Source organism: Chanos chanos, chromosome 15, assembly GCF_902362185.1.
Source record: "Chanos chanos chromosome 15, fChaCha1.1, whole genome shotgun sequence".
In the NCBI taxonomy this organism is placed as follows: Eukaryota; Metazoa; Chordata; class Actinopteri; order Gonorynchiformes; family Chanidae; genus Chanos; species Chanos chanos.
The window spans coordinates 15,795,282-15,817,965 of NC_044509.1; the positions used below are offsets into that span (position 1 = coordinate 15,795,282).

General features: G+C 43.3%; 2 protein-coding genes across 2 annotated transcripts; both read left to right on the plus strand.

The window, feature by feature from the left end:
- The first annotated feature begins 594 nt into the window (after positions 1–594).
- Positions 595–4,333, plus strand: smg8 (SMG8 nonsense mediated mRNA decay factor). Its single transcript, XM_030792818.1, has 4 exons — positions 595–2,122; positions 2,460–2,605; positions 2,742–3,611; positions 3,982–4,333. Exons 1-4 carry the CDS (start codon positions 595–597, stop codon positions 4,192–4,194), a joined length of 2,757 nt encoding a protein of 918 aa, XP_030648678.1. The 3' UTR covers positions 4,195–4,333.
- A 6,945-nt stretch (positions 4,334–11,278) lies between these two features.
- Positions 11,279–17,869, plus strand: ypel2a (yippee-like 2a). Its single transcript, XM_030792918.1, has 4 exons — positions 11,279–11,398; positions 15,505–15,548; positions 16,137–16,245; positions 17,748–17,869. Exons 1-4 carry the CDS (start codon positions 11,291–11,293, stop codon positions 17,838–17,840), a joined length of 354 nt encoding a protein of 117 aa, XP_030648778.1. The 5' UTR covers positions 11,279–11,290; the 3' UTR covers positions 17,841–17,869.
- Positions 17,870–22,684: the final 4,815 nt, after the last annotated feature.

Genomic DNA, 22,684 nt, shown 5'->3' on the forward strand with positions numbered 1-22,684 from the left:
TATAACTTTGCTTCCTTTTAAAAACATTAATGGTAAAAAAAAAAAAAAAATGTGTTTATAAATCATGTTGTCCTTCGACTGAGGGACAGAGGCCGAGGGTGTAAAGGGCACTGTCATATGCCATGTTCTACTGAAATAAAACATTCATTGTTTTAGGTCACTAAATAGCAAAAAGGAATAGATTGTGTCTACATACAACTGTCAAACGTTAAATGATCCTCTCTAAGACTAGTACGTGAACGGTTTATTAAAAGGAAGTGTTTTTGAGGATAAGCATTTGAATATTTTCTGTGCATTTTGACACATTTAAGGAACTTATTACATGGTATAATATAGCGTGAATGAAAAACAAGCCAAGGGTGATCAGTTACCATGTTTTTTTCCGCATTTATTACTTATGTCCTCGATATATGGAGCACATGAAGTAATCAGTTCCATACAGAATTTAAACACACCATCAGCATACTGTACTATAAATTAGAAGGTAGTCGTGTGTTCATTGTTTCTACACGGACGTTTTTGCCCTGCGCACGGATATTCGCCCAAAACACAAAAACCCCGCCTCTTCCCTTTCGTTTTTGGATACTTGTCATGATGGCGGTGCCCATGAACATAGGATTGTTACTACAGTCAGAGATCGTTGAGGATTCTCTCTACAAAGACGATGGCGTTTGCGTATTGGGCATTTTTGGAAAAACTGCTATGCAGCCTGGTTCGGCGAAGGAGACTCTCATAAATATTCTGGCGGACAAGCGTATTTTCTCTCTCTTTGGGACCGATGAGTCAGACAGCTTGGGCGGAGAAAGTTCGATTTTGGCTTATTACAATCAAGAGAACCGTGTATTGTATTTGGTTCTGACCTCTGTTTTTGATAACCGACAACTTTTGCGGGCTTGTGAGTCACTGACATCGAGTTTGGGACATTCGGAAGCGCACGAATTTTGGAAAGGTGCAGAGAAACAGCACTGTCTTCAGTTGCTTTATCTTTTTTCATTATGCCATGTTTTACTGTTAGTGCACCCCACCTGTTCTTTTGATGTGACATACGATAGGTTGTTTCGTGCATTAGATGCACTCCGTCAAAAAGTGCTACCATTGTTGCGGGTCTCTATAAAGGACTGCCCAGTGTCTAAGGAATGGAAATTGAACTGCCGCCCGTGTCCTCCTCGGTTGCTATTCGTCTTCCAGATGAACGGAGCCCTGAAAGTCAGTGGATCAGGAATGAGCGGGAATGGTGCTGATGGTGCCGGAGACAAACCGAAAAAACACTCACCTAGGAGACGTTTACAGCATGCTTTGGAGGATCAAATTTACAGAATATTCCGTAAAAGTAGAGTTCTCACCAACCAAAGCAGCAATTGCTTATTTACCGTACCCGCTAATCAAGCTTTTGTTTACGTTATTCCGGGGCCCGATGAGGACCCAGTTTGCTCTTTGCTTGGTCAACTGCGAGCGAATTGTGCTCTGCGAGAAAACGACGCAGGCACCCCCGCACCGGGTCAAAGACGCTACCAACAGATGCGCCACTCCAACAGACAACCCTCTTTCACGGTGGAGAGCAGCGGTCTGTCCTCCTCCGGCGGACAGTTAGTGGATTGTACTCTGAAGGAATTCCTCTGGCAGCATGTGGATCTAGTCTTGACAAAGAAAGGTTTTGACGATAGCGTTGGTCGCAATCCTCAACCCTCACATTTTGAGCTTCCAACTTATTCTAAGTGGGCTGATGTTGCGTACAGGCTGTATCAAGTCATGATATCCAACACTGAGGAGGAGTCGGCTGAGCTCGCAATGAAAGTGCAGGGTCAGTTGAAAGTATTGGAAGGTTTTCTGGACGCAGATGCAAAGTTCTCAGAAAACAGGTGTCAGAAAGCTTTGCCGCTTGCTCACAGTGCGTATCAGTCAAACCTTCCGCACAATTACACCACTACGGTGCATAAAAACCAACTGGCTCAAGCGTTGAGAGTTTACAGTCAGCATGCTCGAGGCGTTGCCTTTCAGCGATATGCCTTACAGCTTCACGAGGACTGCTACAAATTCTGGAGCAACGGACACCAACTGTGTGAGGAGCGTAGTCTCACTGATCAGCACTGCGTACACAAATTTCATCTCTTGCCCAAATCAGGTAGACACACCTTTGAAGTATGCACTTTCTCCAGACAATCATGTTTTGTTGTTGACATTCTCTGTGGTAAAACATGATTGATACCCTTCAGCACAAGACAGTATGTAAAATGGTCTCTAGAATATTCCAGAAAATAGTCACTGTAATTGTATACTAGTGTTTAGAGTAGTCTTTCCTAAAAGAGTGCTTCTTTTTGCAGCTGAAGATGATGTTACATATTCATTTCAAAATCAAGTGGCAAACATCAAAGTGCTTGGCAGAGTTTTGTAATGCATGTGCGTGTTTATCTGGACTCAGTGTTTCTGTGTTTTGTTTTGCTTTTTCCTCTTGACTTCAGGAGAGAAACCAGAACCAGAGCACAACCCACCCATCCTTTACCACAACAGCAGGGGTCGTTCAACCAACGCATGCAACTGTGGCAGGAAACAAGCAACTCGCGAAGACCCGTTTGACATTCAGGCAGCCAACTACGACTTCTATCAAGTCAGTAATCTGCGCTGTGAATCCCACAGACTTTGACAGTCCTGCTTCAGGTCTAAGAAACAAAGAATCTGATTCTGTTTTCTTCCTCTGAACCTGTCCCAATCTCCCTCTCTCTCTCTCTGATCTTTTTATCCAGATGCTGGAAGAGAAGTGCTGTGGAAAACTGGAGAGGATAAACTTCCCTGTTTTCCAAGCCAGCACGCCGGACCCAGCCCCTGCCTCTGATCAGGTGACCAGACCTCCCGAGGGATCTGGGTCTGGAGAGGTGGAGCGGCTGAAGGAGAAGGAGACGGTCACACACACTCCAGGTGACAGCACCAGCCTGAGCCTCGCCCTTAGTCTGGGCCAGTCCACAGACAGCCTGGGTCCCTACGGAGACGGGGCAGAGGGACAGGAGAAGAGGCCCAGTCTGGTCGACCGACAGGCCTCCACCGTAGAGTATCTCCCCGGGATGATGCACTCTGGCTGTCCCAAGGGACTTCTTCCCAAGTTCTCCAGCTGGTCCCTTGTCAAGCTGGGTCCAGCGAAGGCTTACAACTGTCACACGGGTTTGGAGCAGCCGGGTTTTCTCCCAGGCTCGTCCTTCCTGCTGCCGTGGGATGTGGTTATACGCAGCCGGTCGGAGGGCGACATTGGCTCCGTCGAATCCCTGGACGGAGGGCCCTCCTCGTGGCCCGCCCCGAACAAAGCGGCGGCCGGAAAACGCGGGAGCTCCGGAGGCGTCGGGCGAGGGCGCAGACGTGACGACGTCGCCCGCGCCTTCGTCGGATTTGAGTACGAGGACAGCAGGGGGCGCCGCTTCTTTAGCTCCGGTCCTGACAAAATTGTGAAAGTGCTCGGCCCTGGGGGCGCGAAGGAACCAGCCACCAGGGTCCTGAACTCGGACATGCCTCTGTACATCCCTTCCCCTGCCCAGGGGAGAGGGGTGAAACCACACTACGCTCAGCTCGCCAGACTGTTCATCGTGGCTCCTGACGCACCCATTGAAATCACTCTGAATCCACAGGTAAGCTGGTTATGTATGAATGTTTTTGAACCCAGTACTTTATTTGCTTTTAGGGCAGCTGAAAGTTTCAGTCAGACAGCCTTGTCTTCCGTTATATGCTTAATTTTCTGCCTGTACACCATTAGCCCAATACCAATGAAGACTCTCTATTGTTTGATGTGTTCATTAACAGAGAATTATAGTAGGGAAGCTTTGAAACTCTGCTTAACTTTTTTTTCTCTGAAATGCTCTATCGCTGTACTGTACCGTACTGTACCATACTGTATTGTACTCTTTTGTTCTTTACACGTAAGTTTTGTTGATTAATTGAATCGCTTTCTGACTTTGGGTCTCTTGTATGTTCAATTCTCTTCTGTTCCTGCATAACCAGGCTCAGCCTGGACCCCCACCGTGCCCAGTATTCCACCCTGAACAGACTGAGATAGTGCTGCCCCCCGATGGACTGTGGGTGCTTCGTTTTCCGTACGCGTACGTGACTGACCGGGGCCCTTGCTACCCCCCAAAGGAGAACCAGCCTCTCGCCAGCTTCAGGGTACTGAGGGGCATCTTACGTGCCAACACAGCCAGCCCTCCACCACAGTAACCCCTAAAACTCACACTTTCAAACTGTACAGTGGTATTATGAACCAGAGTACCGTGATGATTTGGTCTTGTTTGTTTGTTTGTTTATAATGTTGTTTATAATGTTCCTTCAAGTCAATTCCTTCTTTTGTGGAGGGCTGAGTCTGAATAGAAAATACATAGTGTTAATGGACACTGTGCCCCTAATGTATCAGTGCTGCTTCAATTCACAAGATAATAATAATAATAATATTAATAATAAAAGCCTTTAATGAATTTAAGTACATTGTCTGTTTAAAGGTGTTTGCTTTTGATGGTTTTGTTTTGAATTGTTTTAAGTGTATCAGTGTTCTGGTAAAATTCACTGCTTCTATGAAAAGCAGACCTAAAAACGGAATGAGAGAGATGTCAAAAACAAACAAAAAAAAACAAAACAAAACATGGATGTAAATTTGTTGTTGAACTCTTGGTGGAATATTGTTTCAGTGTACGTCACACTTTTTCATTCTGTACAGTTTTATAAGACAGTTTTAACCATTGGTTCTGAATAAACACCACGTGTTTAGGGACATCCACAGTTCTGTAGTGTTGCGATATGTCGTTATGACCACTGAGAGGTGAAGAAACAGCAGTATATATATATATTTATATTTTTTTGTCCCGTGCAGATCATCAATTCTAAAATTTTTTGACTCTGATATTTGAGGGACGATTACAGGCCGCTGGGTGTCGCTGTATGCTGAAGAACTGGAAACTTTAGCTTTTCACTACTATGAAGTATGGACAAGTGTCGATCATTTAATTTCTTTTTATTAATATAGTGTATGAAAGAGTCAAATCTGTGGTCTGAGTAATGTATGACATTTAAATATTTAAAGTGCATCGACTATATAATGTAAAGAATGTTTTGGTTCTGCTGCTAACATTGGTTAGATTTTACATTCCGTGATGGCCAATGAGCTTATTGTTGCTATGCCGTCGTATCTCATTGGTTGGATGTTGTGGCTGTCACTTAAAAAGGGGGTGGTGAAGCTGAGCTGCAGCCGCACTGTATGTATTTACAATGTACCTCTCCGTATGACCTGGTGTGAAGACGTTGAAAAGTGAGACAGGATCTCAATAAAAATGACTGGGGTTTGTTGAATATCAACTTTTATTTCCCACGGAGAGACCGTGCGACGGGCGCGTGTTTTTCTTTATAAGGTAATTCGGCACTGCATCGTGCAATACTGCATATTCGGATGACAGTCGGATTAAAGTTTTACATTGTTTACATAGTGAGTCAAGCGTGAACGTTCAGTAAGTTTGTAATATTATATTTATATTTCCATCGGATTACTGATACCTGGATGTCATTATGGATGGTGTGCGTAATGCGTGTGTGGAATGGATGAAAATAATCATAATGGATGGCATGTCCTACATTTATGTGGTTGAATCTGCTTCGATATTTACAAGGGTAATTTACAAATAACTAACTGAAATGTTTAAAAAGCACAGATTATCTCGAAAACGACCTTAAAAGTAGTTTATTTCTAAAGACAGGAAGTTTATTTGGTAATACTGGTCGTAGTGTCCTTTATCAGTTAAGCAGCATGCTTCTGAGTCAATCTATAATATCATTATTATCATCCTATTAGGCCACTCAACAGTGAGCAAGTTTTAAAACGCACGTGAGAGTTGTCTTAATACAGGCCATCTGTTGTCAAAGTGGACGCTGTAGTTTGTTGTCAGAAATGTGTTGTTTTATGTTTCATTCCTACTGCTATTTACAGGTCACGATTAGCATCGTTTGTGGGACCATAGAACTTTCATAATAAGTCTCACACATTTTTTCTGTGGTAAATATGATACGTGGCGGCTCATTAGCAAGTCGTTCTAGCTGAAACGTTGAGTTGTCAAACAGAAAACTAAGGGGCCTGATCTCGAGACCTCATAGGCCTCGAAGGGATAAAGAACTTGCTTTCTCTAACAATTCATTTAATCTTTTTTCTCTTGTGTGATATACTGACTGGGTTTTTCACAGAACCCTCTTTGCTCCAGCGTCACGTATCTTACTGGTAGATAACTGGATGTCAGCGTAACGGCTTAATGTTGTTGTAAGTCATCACAGCTTTCATCCCCGAGACGGAGCCTAATACATCAAACAATATTCTCCCTGAACTCACAAGTCCACTTCAGCTTTGCCTTGTTGACTGAGAGAGATGAGCGCAGCTCAGCCGTCATAAATATTCTGTAAACAAACTATCAGCAGTAAGTTATTGGTATTTCGTTGTCCAGGTCATAACTTGACTCCGGGGCATCAAATTGTAAACATAACAGATAGAACCTCCTCAACACAAGGCGGATGGTGATATCCTGTTCACCAGACAGAGAACAGGTCTGAAAAAGCCCTATGATAAATGTTTCCTTTACAGCAATTTACCATCTGATAATGTTCAGCACAGTATGTTTAAACGGGTCACATGAATCGAATGTGACATTTGCTGCTTGACCATTCATGTTCTTTTGAGTGTGCAGAAAACTGTTTCCTTTCTGCTGAGAGAGAGAGAGAGAGAGAGAATTCCTTCACCCACTTGCCCTAGTGCCGTGTTTTCCACCCTGTAAGAGGAAATACAGGGTTCCACATTGATATATTGATGTTTTCTCTTCACCCGCGTAGGCGTACACTCAGCTTGGCATCAGGCCCTTTGCAGGACACCTCCCTTTGCCAGTTGTCTGGGTCTGTGGCCCAGGCGACCTCGCCGGTTTAGCCGAGTCTAGTGAAAATGCCAGGGGTGGACAGGCATAGCAGCCATCTGCGGCGTCTGGTGGCCGGGACTGTGGCCTACATATGACTGTTGTATAGAGACTGTTCTATACGCGTCTCTGACCTGGATCTTTCAATCTCCACCACTTCCTCTGTCGCTCTTTCTGACATCTTTGTTTCAAAGCTCAGGGAAGTCGATTTGTTTTGGGACAATGTGAGAAGCTGTAAATCTGGCAGAAAAAAGTAGAGCAGGGTGCAAAATAATGTGATCCAACTCCAAGCTGAGGCCTTGAAGATTAAATCAAAAGCTTTGATTTTTTACAATTTTTTTTATATCCTAACCCTTGTGTTTAACTTAAAGTTTGTTGCAGTAGATTCAAATCATTTATGTATGAGAAGAGTATAGTTAATATCTAACACAACACAACTGTGAAAATAGACAGTAGACAAAACTTAAACCTGCATGAGTTAAAAACAAATTAGAACTTGCTGTCATAAGACATTTCACTTTTTCACACACAGGCGTGCTGAAGTCTTTCAGTCACTTGTTTGTTTAGTTTGTTTGTTTGGTTTTTTTTACAGACCTCAAACATGTTCAAAACTACACAGCTTTACCATATAGCTGACAGTGAACAGTGATGTTTTACATTCAGTTCCGAAATAAGAGTTACAAAAAGACCTCTTTCAAACCCCCTGCAAGGTATTAACATTGTGTGTAATCTTGTTGGTAAGGTTTCTGTTTGTCCTCAGGGAGGATGAGATGAAGCTACATCTTATACCATTAATCTTTAAAATGGGATGAAAAGTTATTTTCACGTCATCAAACCCACTTAAGTCCTGCACTGGCGTACTAACTGGATTTCAAAACAGTAACACACATAAAGTTAGTAATTATTCATCTACCGCTAAATAAAAACGTGCCAGGGAAAAAAAAAATCCTTGAGAACTTAATTACACAGAGGAAATCTTTCGAATAGGCTCACATGACCGTGTCGGTTTGATCATCCCCCTGCAGGATAGGATAGGTGTGGTATTAAAACATGACTTTCTCCTGGAATAGAAAAGCCCTTTATCAGGTTCTCAGGAGCTGGTGCTAGCTGGTTTGAAAGTACTAGGAAAAAGAAGGATGCTGCTGTAAGTGTGTGTGTGTGACATACGGCAGATTACGGAGTGGACGTGCTAAAGCAGATAGCCTTCGGGGTCAGGTCTAAGTGTCCTCACAGTGCATGGACAGCGTTAGCACCATCCTGTATCCGTTAAATACAGAGGCCAATGTCGACTCTATTGCAGTTTTGCTTCCTGTTTTAAAGTGGACTTGGAAATTTTACATTTAAAAAAAAAAAAACACTTTGGAAATTCCTTTTTATTTGGTGGGCTTCCTCTGCTGTACTTACTGGTTGAAGTGAAATTTGATGTACTGTGCTAAAACTATTGTAAATGCTAATTATTAAAAGCTTAAGCACTCCTGTGGTTATTATGCTATTAATCATGCAATCTGATGCGTTGTGTTTTCGTTGTTGTTTTCATCAAATCTCACTCTGCGTGCGTGTTTGTCTTACACATGTTCAGTGCTTATGATAAAAGACTGATAGTAATGAGTCTTCTTTGAACACTTGATGAAGGAGAGTCAGATACAGACAGTGAGCGGTCTTTTGGTTTGCTTTGTATGCTGCTCCGTAGGCCCATTTGGACCAGCAAACAAACTCACAGATGTCAACTTTTGTCCACACGGGAGTGTCCAGTTGAATAATGCTTGTCGCTGCCGTGCGGCTTTGTCTCTTTTATCAACAGAACAATGTCTACCCCACGGCACAGGTTACCTTCAAACAATCTCGTCAATTGTGTGTGTGTGGGTTTTTGTATTGTAGTGTTTTGTTGTGTTTGTTTTTTTTCCCCCGGAATTGCAGTATCCTTTGACAAAAATAAACAAAGGCAGTTTTGCCCTATATGTGACTGAGTATTGTAATTATGCTCACCCTGTGTGGAGCGGTTGAAGCCGTGAGTCGCAGAGGTTAAGCAGAAAAAAAAAACCCCCAACAAAAAACAGTAATTACATTGGGTAGTCCCAACACCTACACAGCAGTCTGTTGACAGAATGTTGATTTTATGGTTCTTGAGTTGCGTTGATCCCTGTGCTGCTCAACAAAGCTCAAATACAGGAGCGCTGTGAGTTAAAGAAAACATTGTTTGTGATCTGTGTCCGCAGAACAAAAAAACAATAACAGCGTTAACCAGCTGATTTGATAAACATGAACAAGTACATTCAGCTACTTTTCAGTGGAGATAGACAATGCTCTCTCAATTCACTGATGCCTGCCTTAAAAGAACATATATACATATACATATAAATACACACACACACACACACACATATATATATGTATGTATGTATGTATATAATATATATATGTGTGTGTGTGTGTGTGTGTGTGTGTGTGTGTGTGTGTGTATATATATATATATATATGTATGTATGTATGTATGTATGTATGTATGTATATGAATATATATATATATATATTTTAGCATAATGTTTTACATTGTGTCTACACTCAGGCTCTCATCTTCAGATGGAGACGTGACGATTATTTTGAACCATTTGTTTTTATGTGGAGACATTCGCGACATAAAGTACATGTTGACAGCAGTGTGTCACTCTGTGGGCCCCTCTCAACACCCCAGTCATGTGTCTCCATTATGACCTCACTTATTTTAAAAATACATGCATGTAATAGGCTGAGGTTTTTTTCTTTCCCGCCTTTATCTTAACAAACAGTGTATTCTTTTGCTCACGAAAACAGCAAAGCCGTGTAGATAATGTCGATTCACACACAGAGGGGAACGGGCATGTGTTTTTGTTAACGTGGTAACAACTTCACGCAAAACAGATGTGCTTGTAGTCTAAAGGTTTCTGGTGATGTCAGAGTCTCTTCAGATCTCTGATTCCGTGTGTGACTTGTTTTAGGTGATCTCACTTAGTGGCGAGGGATTTGTGAAATATGATTAAATTTACCTTTTTATTTATTTATTTATTTATTTTTAATCTTAAGCTTTCCAGAGGAGACAAACAGAACATGCCAGTTGGACTTGCATTAGAAATAAGACTGCTCATGTTTTTGTAACTTAAACCATTATGATATGCAAAAAAAAAGATTAAAAGAGATTAAAATATATGGAATATAATTTATCACCGTTGATAGCTGGGGATTTGCATGCATGATATGATGTATAGAATATGTGTATGTTGGCTTAAACAGTGTTTCATTGGGCCATGCTTTTGGGCATGGAAATGAAAGCGCCCGTAACCAAGGGCTTAGATAATGAGTTATGATACTAATTACATACAGAGAGAGAGCAGCAGGTCCCTGACAAGGGGGAGCATACAATTACCTCTTTGAAAAGATCCATGACTCCATGCCCTGGTTTCTGGCCCGGGGCCAGGCCAGAGCGGACAAGGTCCTCTCTCAGTCCCAGCCTCTTGTCTCGCCCTGGCCTGCTAACCCAGAGGCCTGCAGAAACACCAGAGTAACCCAATCACCCAGTCTCAACCCAAAACCCAGTCAACCCAGTCACCCAGTCCCAGTCTCAACCCAAAACCCAGTCAACCCAGTCACTCAGTCCCAGTCTCAACCCAAAACCCAGTCACGCTTAGCTGACACAGCTTTGTTTACACCAGTCCTGCCTCGGCTGGTTTGGGGTGTGTGTGTGTGTGTGTGTGTGTGTGTCCATCTTCCTTAATTTATGAATGTGACAGATGTATTATTTTAATACTTTTCGAGTTACATGAGTTGTTTGTGTTGGCTCAGTGTGAATTTCAATATGCATCACTATTTCATCTCATTTATAGCTCATTAAGTCGCTGGAGTGCTTTATGGCTTGGTTAAGCATTTTTCCTTGAGGAACAGCCTCTCGTTCCAGCTCTAATAGAGCATGTAACACTTGGGTTAGCAGAGACAAGAGCCTGGGTTCCTGTGCCCATACAGGCACACAGAGAGAGAGAGGGACAGAGTGCCTTTGGTTTATAGCTTTTCCTCTTCTGCACAACTGATAATTATTACCAGCCTTTTATCTATCTATCTATCTATCTATCTATCTATCTATCTATCTATCTATCTATCTATCTATCTATCTATCTATCTATCTATCCTTCTCTCAGCTACCAGGAGGAAGCCTGAGAACTGATTAGTGTGTGTGTGTGTGTCTGGGTGTGTGTGTGTGTGTGTCTTTCTCTGTGTACAGGTGTGCTCTCTCCCCCGTGTGCTCCACCACGGCCCTCACCTGTGTGCTTCACTGTTTCCCGTGCGAGCCGTCCTGGGCTGACCGCCCCTTTCTGCTCCGCTCCCGCGCAGTCTCACCCGCCGCCGTCACCATGACGCGCTCCAAGACCTTCCAGGCCTACCTGCCCCACTGCCATCGCACCTACAGCTGTATCCACTGCAGGGCCCACCTGGCCAACCACGACGAGCTCATCTCCAAGGTCCGAGGCCAATCTTTATACTGAAAAAAAATGTCGCATTAAATTCATGTTCAGACACACATGAGAGAGTCAGGTTGCATTACTGATGCTGCAAAGAAACCTTCTTAACTGCAGGAGGAGTTTCATCAGCTCCTCTGCATTTCAGTACAGCGATGTCCCCCAGTGGTCTAATGCATCTGTGAATGTCGTAAAGCTCACAAAATAGTTACTGAACATTACAAATTTTGATTTAGTCACAATCTATCTATCTATCTATCTATCTATCTATCTATCTATCTATCTATCTATCTATCTATCTATCTATCTATCTATCTATCTGTCTATCTATCTATCTATCTATCTATCTATCTATCTGTCTATCTATCTACCCTCTCTCTCTCTCGCACTCTCCTTCTCTCTGTATATATATATAAAAAGAGAGAGAGAGAGAGATTTAGCCATATATATATATATCCTAGAATTTTAAAATGTGAAAATGTGCCTTGTATCGCGTATTTAAAGTGGACACAGTTGTTTTACATCAGGAGCTGGTATAGCTGTAGCCGGTTAGAGAGCATTGTGGTATAGTCAGATGCCTCTTATTTTTGGACAGACCTTCATGGTGTAATTGAAGGGTTTGACAGGGAGTAGAGGGAACAGATGTTTTCTTGCTGTCTCCTGCTAATTGTTTTGTTCACTCCCTGTATTCGTTCCCTACTCTAGAAAACAAAAGTCAACTACCATTTCAACTGTTGCTGAAGAACTAGCTAGCTAATTAGCCATTAAATGTAATGACTGTGACACTTTAAAATGGAAACATAAGCCAACGCAAAGCAATAGCCAGCCAAACATTATGTCATTATAATACTAAGGTTATAAGGTTATAACATGATACTAAATGAAACAGTTTGGCTGACTCTCAACCTGTTTTCATCATGCATAATTTTACTGTATAAACTGAGTGAGTTTACCTAGCTGACGGTTGTTTCTTTTTCTAATATTTAAATTGTGTAGAATCTCTTCGAGGTTCTGCTTGAGGGCTATAAATCTGTATCTAAGAGAACAGAGAGGAATCACTAATATGGTTGGCTCACTCGCTCATCTGAAATTTTAAGCAGTGTTCCTGGCTCCTTGCGATGATGAAGTACGTTTTTAATGTTGCGTCTTTATGCTCCCTGGCATGTACAACAGTTTTCCGATGTGATTTTTTTTTTTTTCTTTGCTCACTCAAGATTCAGATTGCACTTTGGATTTATTGCATGGCCAGCCCAGGGCTTTGTTGGCACTCACACATTCACTTCTCCAACTCCACAAAAGCCCTCCGCTTCCAGATTCAGCCATAGGAACCTCGGTAAACGCGGGTATTTTACAGGGTCAGTTTGCAAAAAAAAAAAAAAAAAACGTCCGGTGGTACTCAGGTACCTCGTTTTGTCTATATGTTTCTTAGTTCAGTCCAGTGCAACTTTTGGAAGTGTGGTGAAAACAATTAATTGTTTTGTTTTTCTTTGCTCATACTGCACAGTTTATGAGTTGTTCGGGGGGGGGGGGGGGGGGGGGGGGGCTCTTTATGAACAGGCCTAGTATAAGTTTAGTATTACACTGAGAAGATGTCTTTTCTCTTTCAAATGGAGTAAAGCTGCAAGTACTCTTTTTTTTTGTCCTTGACTTTTTAGCAAGAGTCTTTTGGTTTAAAAAATGTTCAAAATTTGCCAGATCTCCTTAGGGCTCCTACAGGAGTGTTCTAGAATGTGAATAATGCCCAGAGAGTCTGGTTCCAAATAATTTAGGTATTACAGGGCGAGAGTTTTCCTGTTAGCACGCACAGTTTCATTGGGCCTTTGCAGTCAGGATGGCCAGGGCTGGGCGTCTGCGTGAGTCACTGTGGTTCTTACTGTCATTCCAGGAACGCTGACTGCAGAAGGGGTTTGTTCAGTCTTGCCTCAGAGGTGTTGATAGTTTAGCATTAAAACCAGAGGCAGTTCTTTAATTTGCTTAGGGTTCAGTGGATTCAGCCTCAGTCTGTCTGCATGTCTTCAGTCTGTCTGTCGTCAGTCTGCCTGTCTTCAGTCTGCATGTCTTCAGTCTGTCTGTCGTCAGTCTGCCTGTCTTCAGTCTGCATGTCTTCAGTCTGTCTGTCGTCAGTCTGCCTGTCTTCAGTCTGCATGTCTTCAGTCTGTCTGTCGTCAGTCTGCCTGTCTTCAGTCTGTCTGTCTTTAGTGTGTCTGTCCTCAGTGTGTCTGTCTTCTGTGTGTCTGTCTTCAGTCTGTCTGTCTTTAGTGTGTCTGTCCTAAGTGTGTCTGTCTTCTGTGTGTCTGTCGTCAGTCTGTCTGTCTTTAGTGTGTCTGATATCAGTCTGTCTGTCTTCAGTCTGTTTGTTTTCAGTCTGTCTGTCTTCAGCATGTGTCTGTCTTTAGTTTGCCTGTCTTCAGTGTGCATGTCCTTAGTGTGTGTGTGTGTGTGTGTGTGCACATCCTCAGTGTGTGTGTGTCCTCAGTGTACATGGCCTCTGTGTGTGTGTGTGTGTGTGTCTTTAGTTTGCCTGTCCTCAATGTGCCTGTCCTCAGAATGTGGGTCAGTGTGACAGGCACATGCTGCTGTTTGGATGTATGTGACACACATGGTGAAGTCAGGAGAGCTTTATCACCATTTAGATATTTGTTCCTGTGTGTGTGTGTGTGTGTGTGTGTGTGTGTGTGTGTGTTTATGTGCATGTTTGCCTGTGTGCCTGTGTATTTGTGAGTGTGTGTGTGTGTGTGAGAGGTGGGGGGGGGGGGTTCATGCCCCACCACTGCAGCAGAAATAATCACGTCTGAAACTCACAGAGGCGAAATCAGGACATGTCGCAGTTCAGAAAAGATGTTTAATGCTACGTTTGATTCAGTCGTTAGGTCCAGTAAACAGCTCAGGAATCCAGACTCTTTTTCCTTTTTTGTTCCTGTGGAGGATTTTGGGATATTTGTGTCCTCTGACTTTGCTCTTCTTCCCTAAACAGATTTCAAAGATGTACTAAAGTCACTGTGATAAATATAGACTGATGTGGTTATACAAAAACTGTACTAGCATGTGTGTGTGTGTGTGTGTGTGTATGAGTGAGAGAAAGAGAACGAGAGGGAAACCTTTGGGTTAGTCTTTATCAACTGTTTTTTCAGCCTCCACATACTTTGCAAAAAATGTACAAAATTTTGTGAGAAACCTCAACCTCAGCAGCATGAACAGCCTTGTATTTAACATCATGATTGAAAACAACAACAACAACAACAACAACAACACGTTCATGTTTATGTGGTGTAATGGGGGGAAAAAAACACTCTCACACAAGGCAAATATTCTTTTGGTAGTAAGCATCAGCCCTCTAAACAATGACGTCTGGTTTCGTTAATGAGATTTAGTCTTTTTTTTGTCCATTTTTTAAACACCTTCAGATATTTTCGCTCTTAAAGGATATATAGTTTTCATGGCACACTTAACCCTGGTCCTGACAGAACAGCCGTGTGTGTTGTTGCTGTATAGTGTTTGGGAAATACTGCTCACAGGATGTTGATTCAATGTGTACATTTGACACTTCAATGCCTGGATGTGTTAATTATGCATTGGGGGATCACAGAATAGCTGCAGGTGTTGAAGGGTCAAAGAACTGCTCCTTGTTTCACCCTGCGGTTCCTCACAGAGCCCAACCAGTTCAGTGCCGTCCCTTGGGGGGTGGGGGGGGGTACTCTGGGGGGGGTGGTGTGGGGGTGGTGTGTGTGTGTGGGGGGGGGGGGTATTCTGATCCGTGCCCATATGGCCTTCCAGCTTTTAGGCCGTCGAAAGCACAGGCGTCTCTTTGTTTCACGTCTTTCCTGGGAACCCCATCTGTCAATGCCCTGCACAGATGGTTAAAGGCGATACACGTTTTTAATCAACAAACGTGAAACGCGCGTTATACGTCTCAGTCATCCACTTCCACAGGGGTCCTCGTCTGAGGCTAATCACACGGCAAATCCAGCTAATGTGGTCCCGAATGATTTGCAAGAGAGGAAATTTCAGCATGTTGTCCTTAGTCAAGGTGTCCCTGCTGTGCTTTAAGCTGTTGTGAAACAGTGGGAATTGTAACTCACCTCTCTCTGTTTCTCTTGTCTGTCTTACAGTCTTTCCAGGGGAGTCAAGGCAGGGCTTACCTCTTCAACTCAGTGTAAGTGGAGTTTTCTTCAGACAGTTCCATGGAACTGGAATCTGTTACATTGTTACATTCATGTATGACTGAAGGTTCCGAGAAAAGTCGTGACACACATTATAGTGCAACATGAGTGAGAAACAGGACAATACAAACAAACACAGTAGGAATCTTCTGAATAGTAATGTAACATGTCATGAATTAACTGTGTGTATGTGTTTATAATGTTGCAATACTGTAAATGTATTACAGTGTGTAAATGTATTTTACTGAGATTTTGTCTCCTTAACGTGGGTGGTGAATTGGACCTGATGCAGCCCCTGATGATTTAATCAAACAAACAAGCAAACAAACAAACAAACAAACAAACACATCATATTAAACCTTCACTAAACTCTGACTGGAATGTCTTTCTGTATCAGCTCGGTGGGTGACCTCAAAACCAAACGTGTCAGGTGATGACTTTGAACTAGCACGCGTTTATCTCTGCGTTCAAGCCGCTCTGGCCTGGCTGACGGTGCCTCTCTCTCTCTCTCTCTCTCTCTCTCTCCGTGTCTCTCTCTCTCTCTCTCTCTCTCTCTCTCTCCGTGTCTCTGTGTGTATCAGTGTGAACGTGGGGTGTGGACCGGCGGAGGAGAGGGTGCTGCTCACAGGTCTCCACGCCGTCGCTGACATCTATTGTGAAAACTGCAAGACCACTCTGGGCTGGAAATATGTGAGTGCGCCATCTCTTTAAGAGACCCCCCCCCCCCCAACCCCCTTCCCCATACACACAGTGTGCTTATCTATATAGGGCTGTGTTTGAGTGTGAGATACACATGTGGATCTCCTGTCAGGCCTCAGGCCACAGGCCACGCCGCATATATTCGACAGACACTTAAAGAGAGGGCCAGTTTATCGGCTCTCGTATCAGCGTCACCTTATCTGTCTCATCACGCGACTCGCTGTGGACACGTGAAGTCTTCAAACCGTCAGCTAGCGATGACCCTTCGGTGACCAGAGAATAAAGCAGGACAGCTTTTGGAACTCAGTTGTTTTTGTTTTTGTTTTTTTGTTTTTAAATACATGCATATGCAAACAGGTCACTGAATAAGGCAATGAACCCCTGCTCTAGGACACAGATTTGTATTCATTTATTCATTTATTTATTTATTTTTCAGTTGGTTGAGTTCATTTTAGCACCAGACTGTAACATCAGGACTGAGAAAAAAGAAAAGAAAATGAACTCGGCAGTTACTGTTAATTACAGTGTAACAGGCATGGCTGGGGTTAGCACGGCCGGGTACAGTCTCTCTCTCTCTCTCTCTCTCTCTCTCTCTCTCTGTTCCCTTCCTCTGTATTGTTGGGATAGTGTTTGTGAGGACAGTTACAGTAACTGACACTGCTCTGCCTTGTTTTGTTTGTGGGCTTAGTCCTAATGGATGAAAGTCAGGGGGGGACAGAGAGAGAGAGGGAGGGACAGAGAGAGAGAAGAGAGAGAGAGAGAGAGAGCAGGTTTTACTGCTCGTTGGATGTGGAAAAACATGCATGTCAACATATTTATTTATTTATTTTAATCACAGTGCCATCTGTGTATGGGTATTAATATCTCCTGTCATTCTGTTTCTGTGTTAATGCTGTGTTAATGTCACCGTCCCTGAGGTGCTCAGGCCAGAGTGCTCAGACGAACGGGGAATGAATTGAAATGAAATGACCTCACTGTACACACACGCTTTAGCCGGACTGCATTTTTATACATTACAAATGACATTAGAAGGATTAAAAGCGAACCGCGGGCTTTGCCAGGTGCACTGGTGTGGCCGTAAGGACGCTGTGTCGTGTGCCCAGATGGCCTGTCTGGTTAATGGAAGTGAGAGGTGATAAAGTGAACTGTGCATTGGTACTCAGTGATAAAGCTTTGGAGTTCAACTCTGAGGTGTATAAAGGAGTTATTTCTCAAACGTCTATCTACTCTGTTCTACCGTTCTTTAATTTGAATGAGAAGTGGTCAAACGTAGACCTATGCTTGTCTGTTTTTTTTGTTTTGTTTGTTTTTTTGGGGGGGGAGATTGGCACAAATAATTTCATAATTCATATTTGTACAGTTGAAATAATTTCATTTTTATGTTAACAGGACTGTACATGTCTTGTTCTCACGCTGACCTAGTAAATCTCTCTCTCTCTCTCTCCCTCTCCCTCTCTCTCTCTCTCTCTCTCTCTCTTTCCTTTACCCTGTAGGAACATGCTTTTGAGAGCAGTCAGAAATACAAGGAGGGCAAGTTCATCATTGAATTGGCCCACATGATCAAGGACAATGGGTGGGACTGCTGAAGGGAACACTGTGTGTGTGTGTATGTGTGTGTGTGTGTGTAAATGAAAGGGACATGGATGCCTGTGGAGGACATAACATCTACCATCATTGATCCTGGCAGATTCCCCTGACCTACCAGACACAGGAGGTTTGAGAACTGTTGTTTCAGTGTCCCTCCTCTGTGTGTGAGTGTTTGTGTGACTGTGTGTGCGTGTGCATGCGTGTGCGTATGTTTGACTTTTAGAAAACCTCCCTGATTTCTTCAAGCATTACACGCGTGCATACGCCTGCAAAAAAAAAAACAAAAACAAACAAACTCCAATGCAAAAATGCTCCGGAAACATCTGCAGAACCCCTGTAGCATGTTGGCGCTTGACTGACACGCCAAAGCTCCGCCCCCCCCCCTCCCCCCACCCCCCCAGGGTACAGTCGGTCTGGACATGCTCCGCTCTGCAGTTCAACTCCTCCCTCAGGTTTTACAGAGTCGCTGGATCCACTTTAGGACAGAGAGGAGACAGAGACAGCGCTGAGCTCTCTGTGCGGAGCGCTGCACGGAGCTCCTCTCTGTTCCATCAGCACCTTACTCATTACATGACTGCTCCTTCTCCCTCTCTCACCTGACGCAGGTGGACCTTCAAGAGGAGTCCTTCTTCTTAGGTTTTGTTTTTGTTTTTTTGTTTTTTAATCTTTTGCACATGTCTTTTATTTATAAATATATATTTATTGACGATCTGTTTGTTCACGTTTTCGGAGGGGCACTACCAATGTTGTCGTTCGTCGTCGGGTAACCTTTCGAGGTTCTGTCGTCCTCGTGAGAAATCTGGGTTGAGGATCCGTGTTCTGTCCTTTTACTTTCTGAATGTGCTGTGTAGTTTCAGTTTTTTGAATGTGTTCACTTTTGACTATATTTGCAGAACAGCCTCAATGTCACGTGGGTTTGCCCCCCCCTTCCCCCTCCCCTGTCTAGTGTAAAGGGTGCATTGACAGGTAATGGGAGAGAGTGAATATGAATTTCTCATCTATATTACCATAGTCACAGCTGTAGAGAAAACACCTCTTTCACACACCTTAAGGGCTGAGGCTGTCCATCAGCCTTTGAAGTCCTGTGGTCGACAGATACACAATAAAACCAGTAAAACGGACGCTTCCCCAGTTATCTGGAGATGAAAAGACATAAACATACATGCAAAAAAAAAAAAAGAAAAAAAGGACCAATAGCTATGAAATGTGCTCACCTGCGGAGCCAACCAATCAGAGGCTCAGACGAAACCTCTGGCACAACCAAAGACTCCTCCATACGCTCTGTGTCGACCAAACTGTGAGTTTTTAAATGGGTTTTAATTATGTTCCTCCTTCCTTCAATCGAATGCATTTTATCGTGTGCTGGATGTAGTCACTTTGGACATGAGCATTACACAGTTCTGCATTTCCAGCATTTTCACTATATATTTATTATTCATTTCATTGTTGTAGCTCATGATATTATGTCAATTTCATGAATCCCCATGTGGGACTGTTATAATTCCTACTTTTTGTACTATTTGAGAAACTGTTGGTTTCAGTGTCTTTTGTAAAGAAAGGAGACATAATGGTGGTGTGGTTATTTGAATCAGTATATTTAAATCTGATATCAATAAAGCTCTTGTTTCATGATTTTTTGGCCACGAGTTGCTTTTGTATAAATTCAGAGACTTACCATTTTACTTACCTTAGATTCACTGACGTAGGTATTGTATTAAGTCTGACGTGGAGCTGCACTGTCCAAACACTTTTGGAACGGTCCAAAACTTTCAGTGGTTCTTTTTCATTGGACCGAACCAGGGCCTTGGGAACAGACAGCTCAGCTGATTGTCCAGGGGTTCTCTTTGTATCTGTGTGTCCTTCACTGTGGAGGTGGGGTGCTTGGCTGTGTGGGGGGGGGGGGGTGGTTCACTGATCCGAGCAACATTCTGTGTGGAGGAGCAGATGGTGGGCTGGTTTTTCTAATACCTTTGCCGGGGTAAGTGAATGAAATGCTAATATTGTCGTTCCCTGGGCTGTGTTTGTGACGTGTACACCGTGGGTGTATTTACTCTCGCCCAGGAGAACGGCCCTGAACGATCAGGTCCGTCACTGGAGTCGTCGGATGTCTCACTCACCACGTCCATCTTTCACTCTCAGAGAGCCCACACGTGATCCAGTCATCTGACGTAAAACAAACTTAGACTCGTACGCTATCAAGTATATATACATCAGAGAGAGAGAGAGAGAGAGAAACAAACAAGCAAAAAGAACGCTTTGTATCATGGGTTAAAAGTCAAAGGTTTTCGGCTCCTGTACCCTCTCTGCAGAGTGTGGGATTGGGAGGGGCCTGCCCAGTGGTTGGAGTGGAGGGGTGAGTCACTTATGTAGGAAAACTTCAAGTTTCTGGCCAGCCAAACCCACAGCATCTAAAAATAAGACAGACAGGCTTTCCAGACAGAGAGAGAGAGAGAGAGTTCTGAAAAGGTTTACAGAGTACGGATATGATTTAAGCAGTTACAAACCACACAAGACAGACCCAACAGTGTAATGAAGGCAGTATTTCCCACACAGAAGAGTTAAGTGTACCCTCTCCAGCACAACAGTGATCAGGCTTCAGATGGTTCTACTTCTGTCTGTAACTAGGCCCTAATGCAGTACATTATAAACAAATGCTCTCTGTACCAAACTGCTTCTAAACTCAGAATAGACCGTAAATTAAACTAAAGACACAGAGAGGGACTCAGCCCATTTTTTTCTACCTCATAAATCTCATTTCAATGACCGAAATAAAAACAGTATGTGGAAATGAATGCTTACCATTTGGTAAGAGTCATGCATATTTAACAGACTCATTTAAATAATCTGAGAAAGAAAAATTTGCTTCTCCATTTCCTCTCACCATTCAGATTGGGGAAATGCAAGCACACAAGCATACTGGTTCACTCTTGTATTATCCATCTGGATTAGGGATCCTGTAATCTCTGCATTTCTCTCAGATTATACACATTCATTCACTCACAACTGCCGTCTCAATCTGTGTGGACATGATACTACGCATGCGTGTGATGGATTGTGTGTGTGTGTGTGTGTGTGTGTGCGTGTGTGTGTGTGTGTGTGTGTGTGATTATGAAAAACAGGGCTGGATTATACTAACTTGTGTACCAAACATAGCCTCAGTACAAAGCCCTTGCATATCAGCAGTCTCTGGAAGAAGAAGACGACAGCTGAGATTGGGAACAGACAAAAAGACTCACGTGACTCCAGAAAAAACAGCTTTTTATTACAATTTAAACAGTTCACTGTGATGAGTACTGGGGTAGTGTACATCACTGTGATGAGTAGTGGGGTACTGTAGATCTCTGTGATGAGTATGAGGTACTGCAGATCTCTGTGATGAGTAGTGGGGTACTGTAGATCTCTGTGATGAGTAGTGAGGTACTGTAGATCTCTGTGATGAGTAGTGAGGTACTGTAGATCACTGTGATGAGTAGTGAGGTACTGTAGATCACTGTGATGAGTAGTGAGGTACTGTAGATCTCTGTGATGAGTAGTGAGGTACCGTAGATCACTGTGATGAGTAGTGGGGTAGTGTAGATCACTGTGATGAGTAGTGAGGTACTGTAGATCACTGTGATGAGTTGTGAGGTACTGTAGATCTCTGTGATGAGTAGTGGGGTACTGTAGATCTCTGTGATGAGTATGAGGTATTGCAGATCTCTGTGATGAGTAGTGGGGTACTGTAGATCTCTGTGATGAGTAGTGAGGTACTGCAGATCACTGTGATGAGTAGTGAGGTACTGTAGATCACTGTGATGAGTATGAGGTACTGTAGATCTCTGTGATGAGTAGTGAGGTACTGCAGATCTCTGTGATGAGTAGTGGGGTACTGTAGATCTCTGTGATGAGTAGTGAGGTACTGCAGATCTCTGTGATGAGTAGTGGGGTACTGTAGATCTCTGTGATGAGTAGTGAGGTACTGCAGATCTCTGTGATGAGTAGTGGGGTACTGTAGATCTCTGTGATGAGTAGTGAGGTACTGTAGATCTCTGTGATGAGTAGTGAGGTACTGTAGATCACTGTGATGAGTAGTGAGGTACTGCAGATCACTGGTGTTTGAGCCTTAGACATGGCATCATGGACTCAGATCTTCTCTTGTCGTTGATCATGTTTCCTCTGACTTGACTGATTCTCTCTGTGGGCCTCGGGCACCATCAAACTCACTTACATTAACTGTTTAACACATCCAAAAATGAAATGTGATATGAAAAAGAAAAAAAAACCACAGGGTTTGTTTACTTGATCCCATTCTCTGATTAAGTTTTTGAAAGTTTGTTTGTTTTTGTTTTATCCTCACTTACTGTTCCTTGGTCACTTCTGATCAGAGACCTGGTCTTTCTCCAGGATGATTGACAGGCAAGGGTCCACAGTCACTCACTGTCAGCGAGACTGAGCACACAGAGGTCCAGCCCTGGTTTCATCTGATCAGTCTGATGTAGGTGTTGCCCAGTTTACACACACACACACACACACACATTCACACACAGACATTTGCCACAGATCTAGTTGACAGACATTTCTCAAAGTTAAGCGGTGTAAGTTTTGATCTCTGTTTTTTTTTTCCCCAGTCTTTTTTCACCCCCATTTACTCGCCCAGCTCAGGCCGTGTATCACGGGTTGGTTTGGATCTGCTGGCCTGTTTATTTGTGTTTTAGACAAAGAGGGTGAACCAGGGGACAGAGATGGTGGGGTAGACCTAATCAGCCAGCAGAAAGGCTCCAGCGGGGAGGGGGGGGGGGGGGTGGTTGGGGATGCTGTTAGAGGTAATTACTCGGCATTCTCAGTAACAGATGGTGGAAAGGGG

Bases quoted from the DNA above. Each gene is read 5' to 3' on its own strand.
- smg8 (XM_030792818.1), top strand. From the start codon at position 595: ATGGCGGTGCCCATGAACATAGGATTGTTACTACAGTCAGAGATCGTT. The intron at 2,123-2,459 runs GTAGACACACCT...TCTTGACTTCAG, and splicing joins TCATCTCTTGCCCAAATCAG to GAGAGAAACCAGAACCAGAG. The intron at 3,612-3,981 runs GTAAGCTGGTTA...CTGCATAACCAG, and splicing joins AAATCACTCTGAATCCACAG to GCTCAGCCTGGACCCCCACC.
- ypel2a (XM_030792918.1), top strand. From the start codon at position 11,291: ATGACGCGCTCCAAGACCTTCCAGGCCTACCTGCCCCACTGCCATCGC. The intron at 11,399-15,504 runs GTCCGAGGCCAA...TCTGTCTTACAG, and splicing joins ACGACGAGCTCATCTCCAAG to TCTTTCCAGGGGAGTCAAGG. The intron at 16,246-17,747 runs GTGAGTGCGCCA...TTTACCCTGTAG, and splicing joins CCACTCTGGGCTGGAAATAT to GAACATGCTTTTGAGAGCAG.